Raw genomic sequence first — 10,230 nt, 5'->3', positions numbered from 1 at the left:
TGAAGGTAAATGCCCATAGTCGCCACGCTGGGCATGCGGGTTGGCGACCGCAGAGCATAGCTTTCTTTCCCACCAGTGATGCTGCTGTCCATCACTGGTTTATTGCATTTAGCTATGCCGCTCATGGATGGTTATACCGCCATCAGTCGGTCGTCAGAGCCTCGTCCGTTGTTTATCAGGATGTACCACGAGAAGGTGAGGTTGACAATTGGAGCACTAAGATGTTGTTGTGCTCCCTTACACCCCATCATATGGATAAGATGTGGATATTTCAAATCCATCGCTGCACCAAAACAAAAAAAACCTTTGTATGTATAAATGTTTATTTCCATAGTTCAGATATCTCACCAATATCAACCAACAAGGATTATGATATCCCGGATATCATAATATTAAATGCTAATAAAAGGCTTTTACACATAAATACAGTTGCTTTAGGCAATTAGGTAGAGATTGTCTAATCTAAAAATGAACGCCCCTCCACTGTGTTTACGCTCACATTCAAAGTACGTGTATAGACGCAATACACACAAATTGGTCTGCCTCATTGGTCGTTCAGTCCTCCAGTCCCGTCCATGCCCGAACGACAGGACCAGTTGGCCAACTAGTGCATAAATGACGCGATGCACGACAGAACGGACGTGTCATTCCGTACATAGCGCGCTCTCCCCGCCATACAATGCTAGGCACCTGAACTGATCGCCCGATTAGTTGACAAATCAGTGCGCGAGTGTCAAAGTTTGCAGTAGAATCGACGCGCGCACACATATAAAGTGGTTCAATAATTATTTGTCCTCACACATTGAAACAATTAAGTTTAGTGGAGGGGCGTTCATTTTTAGATTAGACAATCTCTAAATAGTTTACACAGTTTATATGATTAAGTATACATTTTTATTTATTTAATTTATAAAACATTGATCTACCGTCAAAAATTACCTGATAAAAATATAGTTGTGTCAAATATGATGAGCGAAATTTACATAAAGGCAGTTGAATATATTTATTATTTAAATATACTTTAAAATATTACTTAAGGGTGCGAATAAAGCAAAATTACCAATCTTAAATTAGATGAACCGTGTAAATATTCAAGACCAAATCTAAAAAATAAAATATAATATATCAAACTAGATGATATTTTCAAGGATTATGTTTGATCAAAAACATAAAATATGAAAATTGACTCGATAAAAAAAAAGACGAAGTTGTCTCTAATTTTCACACTTTTATGTTTTCTACTTGACATGGTAATACCTATTATGATTTTTTTTTCTTAAACAATTATATTAAAAAATTTGCGAGATCTTTGTCAAAGCATTTTGTGTAATTACTTTTAAGTTTTACTTTTGTTTTTGTCACGTTGATCAAACAGAATCCTCGAAAATATCATCTAGTTTGATATATCCATAATAATATTATAAATGCGAAAGTAACTCTGTCTGTCTGTCTGTTACTCAATCACGCCTAAACTACTGAACCAATTTCCATGAAATTTGGTATGGAGATATTTTGATACCCGAGAAAAGACATAGGCTACTTTTTACCCAGGGAAAATGACGAATTCCCATTTTACCAAAGCAACCAAGATAGACATAAGGCTTTTTCAGCGCGGATTTTTTCCGCAATTCTGTAACACATGGAAGCGGTGCGAATTATTTTCGCACGACCTTTTCTGTAGTATGAAGTTAGTATGAATATGTATTATGTCCGCTCTGCAGAAAAAACCGCGCGTTTTGATCAATCGTGCAACCAGCTGTATGTTTGTATGTAACCGACTCCTATAGACTCGATTTTAACCCATTTTAAATTTTTACACTTATCAAAAATTCAACTGACAAAAATCGCGCGAATTTAGATTGCGCAATTTAAATCGCAAGAATAAAATCCGCGCGGTGAAATATGCGGACACAGCCTAAGAAAGGATTCTGTCAAAACCGTCAAAACACATTTTATATAATCATGATATAATCATAAAATTTTACTGTGATTATAATTTTGATGTATAAACCTACCAAATAGAATAGTATCCAGTTCACATCACTTTATATGAGAAGCAGATACTTCAATTTAGGAGGTTTTACACAGTCGTTTATTTCAATCAAACTTGAACAAAGTTTTGGCATGTATTAATCACAGAACATATATATTCTGGGCTTATTCTGGGTATTAATTTTTGTGACATTTATTGTGAAAAGAATATTTATTCTTGAATAAAAGCATTTTTGGTGTAATCAGGTCTAAGAAGTATACGCTAATATGCCTGGAAAACGTAAATCTAATCTAGCGCGTAGGTCTAGCAGAGCTCGATCTGCGAAAATAGCTAGAAGCCAAGAGTCCGAAGAACAGACCCAAACCCGTTTGGCTTTAGATACTGAGAGCCATAGGGCTCACAGAGCTTTTGAGACTGAAGAGCAGAGTCAAATACGATGTATTTTAGATGCTGAGCGCCATAGGGCTCATAGAGCTTCTCAGACTGAAGTTCAGAGTGAAACGCGTAGATATTTAGATGCTGAGCGTCACTCAACTCAAAGAGCCGCTGAAACTGAAGATGAAAGACAGGCACGAAGACTTTTAGACGCTGAGCGACATGCATCACTAATTGTGTCAGATTCCCATGATGAATCACAAAGACGGCGTACTTTGAACGCTGAACGTCAGGCACAAAGAATAACTGCTTTTACACGTAATACATGGGATGCATTTCAAGACGCAGCTTTTAATTATGACCCTATGATTGATTACATTAATCATCAATTAGTGCTCATTGGTCGGATGGATAAAAAGTGCACACATTGTGAAGCACTAAAATGGAAAGACGAAACTCCCGGCATGTGTTGTTCTGGTGGTAAAGTATCACTCCCATTACATGGCGAACCAGAAGAACCTCTATGGCGATTTTGGAGTCGTATAAGAAAAAAATATAATTCGTGTTTCCAAATGACATCTTTCGGAGTAGACAATGAAGTTGTTATGCCTGGATTTTCACCTACTTTTACAATCCAAGGACAGATTTATCACAGGATTGGCTCTTTATTGCCTACAAATGATCAGCCGAAATTCTTGCAGATTTATTTCATGGGTGACGAAAATTGTGAGGTCGACCGCAGGTGCCAAAACATTGAAGGAGTTGTAAGGGATACTGTTTTGAAAATTCAAAGAATGCTGCACAATCACAACCACCTCATTAACACTTTCAAAACATCATTAGAAAGAATGTCAGGCGAAGATTATCCATACTAATATTATAAATGCGAAAGTAACTCTGTCTGTATGTCTGTTACTCAATCACGCCTCAACTACTGAACCAATTTGCATGAAATTTGGTATAGAGATATTTTGATACCCGAGAAAGGACATAGGCTATTTTTTACCCCAGGACATAGGATAGGTTTCATTACGGAAATCCCACGGGAACGGGAACTATTCGGGTTTTTCTTTGACTGCGCGGGCGAAGCCGCGGGCGGAAAGCTAGTATTTTATATTTTAGATTTGGTCTTGAATATTACCTACACGTATCATCTAATAGAATATTGGTAATTTTGCTTTATACCCCCTCTTAATATATTTACTAATCGCTTTGCATAAATACGATAATAAATTTTAATATCTACATAGTAGGAAAATAGAATTCGCATTAGTTGGTGCTTCATTAATAAGCTACATAGTTATTAAATATGAATTATATTATATACTAATGTGAAATTACCTACATATAAATATTCACTATACGTAATTCCGTATATACTGAGTCGCACACCTTGGACCTATTCCATATAACCCTATTAATTAATATGTAATTATAATTGTCATTCAAGACGAGCGTTTAGATTTATATTATGAGAAGTCCATTTCACATATTCAACATTTCTAGTCACATTTTTGTCATACTAAACACTTCACTGATTTCCATCAACAACATTATTATTGTCTCTCTTCAACTTTCCGATATTGTAAAAGCTGACAGAAATACTGTGACTTTCAGAAATGTGAATTATGAGCTAGTTTTTTAAATGTATAGTTTTCATAATATCAGCGAACTGGGCCTCCGGGAGGGGAGCGCAATGTGTCGATTGAAAATCGCGCATGTACTTGACAATCTGTAAACAAGAGTTCAACTATAGTTAGGATATAAATATACCAAAATAATTCATATTACTAAGAAATTACGTGTAGGCTGATTAACTAGAGCTGGCACGTCAACACATTAACACAAAATTATGTAATATTTAATCATGTAATATTTTTGGATATTTCTCGTTTTATTTAAAAAAAAGTTATTATTGTCATTTTACTCCTTAGGTATAGTACTTTCAATACAAGTTTTAAGTTTTTTGATATCTGTAATACATAGTTACGGAATAATCGCCTGTGCACACTTAACGATTACACACTGTATATTAATCTACAACGCACCCTTTTTACAATTCAAGTCTACACTTAAACTAGAGTCGCGTTCAATCAAAATCATTAATTATTTTTGAACATACGTGGGCGGTCCGAGAAATACTTAACCTACAAAAGAAAAAAATATAATTTTAGAAAAATTGCTAAGTATTTAATTTTCAACATAATCTCTTTGGAATTCTATATATATGTACTTGTATCAGCAATTTTCTAACTTCATAAAGCCGTCTAAATAAAACGTTTTCTTGAGGATTGAAACGTACGCATCTATGGCAGCGATAACTTCCTCATTTGAGTGAAATTTTTGCTCGGTGCTTTATTTTTTTAAGTTGGTAAACAAATAGAAGTTGCAACGAGCCAAATCTGGTGAAAATGGTAGCAATTTGTAACCCAATTTAATCAATTTTGCCCAGGCAAGGATGGATTTATAATGGATTGTATGTATGAATGGATTTGTAACAAAATGGATTCGTAAGATTTGTTGTTTGTTGAGTTGAGTTAATAGCTGGTATCTGATATAGCTATCTGCTGGTAAAAGCATTTGCAAAATTGTTCAAGTAATTTGGGAATTTCAACTGTAACAAACAAATAATGAAATCATTCGTCTCGATAGGTGCTACTAGAGTGACTGGATTTATGACAATATACACACATTAACAAATTCTAGGGATAATAAGTATTGTACGAATATATTTTAGATATTCCTACGAATCTATAAAGAAGTTTGTCATATTGGAAATGGAGAATTATAGATAATTTTAAGGTCTTTAATACAAAATAAAAATATTTTATGATTTTCTTTTATTTTCACTGATAAGGGTAATTTTTCTCTCTTTGGTGGAAAATTGAGTGATAAAGATCTTCATTTCTTGTTAGAAAACTTTAAATTTTGACTAAAAATTGTTTTTTTTTCGAAAATCTAATTATGAATAATCAGATTTGTCAGAATTTACAATTTTGAATCTGTGTTCTTTGGAAGTGTTCTTAAAGTTGTTAATCCGTAGTTAAATTTTGCGGAAAATCTCTCAGAGCTGCTCAGAGCTCTTTATTGTGACATATCCTAAGCATTTTTGATAGAATTAAAAGACAAGCGAGTATCAAAAATTTGAATATTGTAGTCATGAAGAGCGGCCGCACCTTTTCGTGCCGTATGCGAAGGGGCATCATCTCTCATGAGTTTCTGGCCCATTTGCACTCTGTGTGGGACAATGACACTCTTTATTACCTGCTCGTATTATTTTTGTGAAGTTATACTGCCTTGGGTACAAACGCGCTGGGTTCGTGCGCTAAAGTGGACTCCTACCCACATTATGATTTTCCCGTAATGCTATGGATGGACCGCCTGAGGATGCCAGAGATGGCTAACTATCCCAAACGTTCTTCAGACTCGTGTTCTTCTTGAAAACCTTTTAAATATTTATTAAAGACCTTAAAATGCTCTATAATTCTTCCATTTACAGTATGACAAAATTCTTCATAGATTTTAAGATATTCGTACAATACAAAATATCCCTAGACTTTGTTGATGTTTGTAGGTGTGTAAACATTTTATTCAATTTACAGGTGCATGATGCATGTTATGACTGACAAATTATATTAAGTGATAAATCACTGTGTCGCGTCTAGTAACAATGTAGCCCATATAACATAGACTCTTTCATAAATGATAAATTGTGTTTTATAAATAGCTGCCCTTAACTAGACCCCTGCATAAATGCGCGGTACATACTTTTACAAACCTACTCTATCTAAAATTTAGAACAAGAAACAAATCCATTACCAATTGCAGGGCACGTCGGTTGGTCTCCGATAACTCTCGTTGGTCGATAGTGGCCCGCTGTGCCTCCGTCATTACAACGTATCGATCTATCGCCTCTCTCAAAGAGTTATCCTCACTGAACCATGGCGGATAACGAGATTGCAGCAGTTTAATCAGAAGATTGTTCCCAAAGTTGGTGCTGAGCTGACCTTGTCTAAGTCAAACAATTCATTATATAAATCATAAACCATAAAATACATAAATATTCATATTTATAAATGTACCTCAAGCAAATCACTTCGTCTTCAGTTCTTCGAATAATTTGCACGGGTCCCTTGTATTGAGTCAAAAACTCCCCGACATTTAAGTCCACATAAGACCGTACCACTTCTTTAACGAGCGAAGCCCAAGATTTCGGCATTTGGTTTTGAGCAAGTGGTAGTAAATCATCAAAAGTCGCATCCAGAACCTAAGTTACAGAATTTTCTAGTTAATTGTAAAAATATTCTAATGTGAGATAACAATGAGTGCAATACATACCTACTAGAAGTGATGAACGTGTAGTGTTAAATACCTTTAATAACTCAGGCCCCGGAATCACAGACACAATAGAAAATCATTTTTCATTTCATTTTCATATTGTGTCGTGGATCGATCGAGCCGTTCGGGGCTGAATGGGTTAAAACCTATAGGTACAAAAGAAAATAGTAACAAATGTTTTCCTTACCAGTGCATTAATTTCTGGATAGTTTAGTGCTGCCCAAGACGCAGTATATCCACCGATACTCCACCCATAGATAACAATATTTTCGATGGGAAACTTGAGTTCGTTTATCGCGTACTGCACAACGGCGTCAATCGAATTTTGTTCTTGTTTTGGAAACGGCATACCCTGCAGGATATTATAGGATAATAACTTAGTAACACGCAATCTTCATTACTAAAATTTACATGTTACATATTACTTACAGTGCTCCCAGCAAATCCAGGGTGATTCCAACCTAAAGCGGAATAGCCAGCTTTAAATGGGGTAGTAATTATTCCTATCTCGTAAAATCCAGAGTTTCCTTCACAACATATCACCAGAATTTTTCCATTTGTATGATGGCGATTTTCAACAAAGATAGTGTCAATACAATTAGCATCTGACGTTATAATTTTAGCCCGCTTCCCATTGTATGTTTCAACTAGTTGAGTGCGTCCTTCGATCAAAGGCATCCCTGTCGAGTTAATAGAAGAATTAAATGCATAATTCAAATAAGTTTTAATGAATACAAAGTGTATACTCACAAAGTAAATTTTGGATGAGCCCTAGAGTTCCGGGATAAATGAGACGCAAAGCAAAAGTATGAACTGCTATAAATGCAATTACTTGCAATGGTATTCTTTGGTAAATTGGCAAATTTGTATTTGAGCACTTATTGAAAGGAATGTTTTCAAACCATGAGGAGCTGAAAATAAATGGTCAATAAAAATTCATTTTAATGAAAATTGAATACATAATATTCTATTCACAAAATACCTTGTTTTTGCCGGCATTGCGAATGAAACAGGCCAGGCAGAGAATTCAAAATCATATTTGCGTATTGAAGTCATGTATGCTTTATCATCTGTCTTTGGGCTAGTGATCGCATATAGAAAGTCTCTGTATTGAGAATTAAATGCACGGCCAATGGCTCTCATAAACAACGAAATTGTGATAAGACATCCAATTCCAGAAAAGAATTTACTTAAGAAAACTGTTTCATCCCAAGAAAAGAAACCTCTTCTGTATATGTATGTACACATAAATGGTGATGTGTAACCAGCAACAGTGAATATGCTTTGTGCCTGTAAATGGTGTAAGTTAATACATCTAACTATATAACATGAAAGTTAATACATACATCAAACTATATAAATGATACTTACCGTGGAAATTATTTTGTCCCCAATTTTTTCTAATTGTTTTGGTTGGTACAACTTCTGTAAAAGATTTTTTTTAATTAATGAGGTATATAAATATTTGAGTTTTTCTTATTTTCACTGTTATTTAGATAAATAAAGATGAATTGCCAAATGCTAATTGATTGGCTATTGGTAATTTGGATGTTGGTTGTTCATAATAAATTTGGTAATTTGGCTGCATTGGTTTGGGTAATTTCCTTTTTACATTTGTTGTTAAGAGGGGGTATAAAGCATAATTATCAATCTTCTATTAGATGATATTATGTATAATATTCAAGACCAAAATTGAAAGATAAAATATACATTAAACTAGATGTTTCTGATGTTTCTGAGAATACTGGCATGCGAGTTGTGCCCTTGAATTCCAGGATTGAGGAGGATTGGATATACAGGACGGTTCATAGAAGTTATGAGAGCACCAAACATGGATATCAATTTAAGTGAATAAAACGTGTGCCTATGAATACATTGAAAAGGCTACTGGCATGCCCATTGCCCATAGATGTCACATCTGAACAAGTGCTAAGTAAGCAGCCTCCCTTCCATCAACATGCATGCAAGATAATCAAATTTGTGCTAGCTATTTGTGTGGTGGTTGCAGTAGTGCAAGCTACAGGCATGTAGGTATATCCCCAGCTTTAGTGCTTAAACATAGACAAAACAAGATTCATTCTTTATATAAATTAATTAATACAAATAAAATAAAAATGATTAAAAATCTAGAGTAATATAGAGCATTTCATTAAAGAAACAAATCTTAAATGGCGGCGCTTATCATTCACTCTCGCTTACACACGGCGGTACGGCATGCAAAAAAAAATAGGGAAAATTAAAATCACTAAAATGTATTTGATTTTCCCTATAATAGTTTTTATCATAAATTTACAATGACAATTATGTATTTGTGATATTAAATAATGTTTTATTAGAATTTGACAAAATATGTTCTTTGGGAAAAGATGTTCAGTTTTATGGGCTCATTACAAGTATTATGGGGATTTTGTTGCATTCTGTATACGTAAATATGATAATTCATATAAATACACAAGTATCATAACAAAGAAATTTGTCAATAAACAATTTGAAATAATAAAATGATTATTCATTTAAATTATTTTTATTTTCTTTTTTACTGACTCTACCATATGTCAGTGTCAGCTTTGGCCGCTATTGAAGATTCGTTTCTTTAATGAAACGCGTTTTATCAATTTTCATACCTTTTTGTTGCGAATTATTATCGATAATAAAAGAGTAATATGAGATATTAAAAACGATGTCCAAAAAACTTTTAACATCAAACAGAAAATAGTTCAAGCAACACAAATTTCTTATTTCTTGATAGAAAATATGAATAAATTATACTGCTAACTTACATCTTTTTCTCCATCTCCATAAATTTTGAACAGCCGTGGCGAGTACAAACACTGCCATATTAGTTTCAACATTTTAGCCATATTTAAAATTTGTTAGTCAAAAATACGCCAATAATATTTATAACTACGAAATTATGAAATGTAATTGACAAAAATTGCACAGAACCAATTTATAATAAGAATAAGTAGAGTACGCAATGTAAATTATAATGATATTGATTTTCCGCTTAATAATTTTGTGTTATCATCAGCCACTAACAAATTTATAAAGCCACGATTAAAACAAGTTAACTTTTTTAAATTCCCAATTTATTCATTTATTATGTCGGCTATGCAACTGAGATCACAACCACATCACAACACATCACAACATCACAACTGTGAACATTTCAGATTTATTAATTTTTAACTTCTCTTCGAAGTTTTTTTTTTTTTTTTTTTTTTCGTTATGGCAAGAAGACAACCATTTGCCAGTGTCAAGTTAAAGGTAGGGAAACCATACACGGGAAAATAGGGTAGGACGATAGCAAGATGATCAAAAGAGTTTAGGAAAAAAAAATTAATACATACTTACATTATGATAATACTTATTTACATAACTTATATAGATTAAATGGAAATTAATTAACATTACAATTTGATATTATTGCTACATATAAAATTAGATATATTACTCAGATATTTTTTAGGGTACATAAATAGATAGGACATACGAGTAGGAAGAGGAACATTTGAGGATATTAA

At 33.7% G+C, this 10,230-nt stretch overlaps 1 protein-coding gene across 1 annotated transcript; it reads right to left on the bottom strand.

Moving 5' to 3' along the window:
- Positions 1 to 2,899: 2,899 nt before the first annotated feature.
- LOC149911047 (phosphatidylserine lipase ABHD16A) lies at positions 2,900 to 9,900 on the bottom strand. Its single transcript, XM_090102346.1, has 9 exons — positions 9,487 to 9,900; positions 8,078 to 8,131; positions 7,689 to 7,996; positions 7,457 to 7,617; positions 7,136 to 7,386; positions 6,894 to 7,058; positions 6,451 to 6,635; positions 6,188 to 6,380; positions 2,900 to 4,100 (listed from the first exon to the last, which is right to left on the bottom strand). The coding sequence occupies exons 1-9, from the start codon at positions 9,565 to 9,567 to the stop codon at positions 4,002 to 4,004; spliced, it is 1,497 nt and encodes a 498-aa protein (XP_089958472.1). The 5' UTR covers positions 9,568 to 9,900; the 3' UTR covers positions 2,900 to 4,001.
- Positions 9,901 to 10,230: the final 330 nt, after the last annotated feature.

The sequence above is a fragment of the Colias eurytheme genome, chromosome 1 (assembly GCF_061535395.1).
Source record: "Colias eurytheme isolate Ceu_HAF_F1 chromosome 1, ilColEury1 Martin Lab GWU primary, whole genome shotgun sequence".
NCBI classification, from domain to species: Eukaryota; Metazoa; Arthropoda; class Insecta; order Lepidoptera; family Pieridae; genus Colias; species Colias eurytheme.
This window is presented reverse-complemented; position numbering and strand designations above follow the sequence as displayed.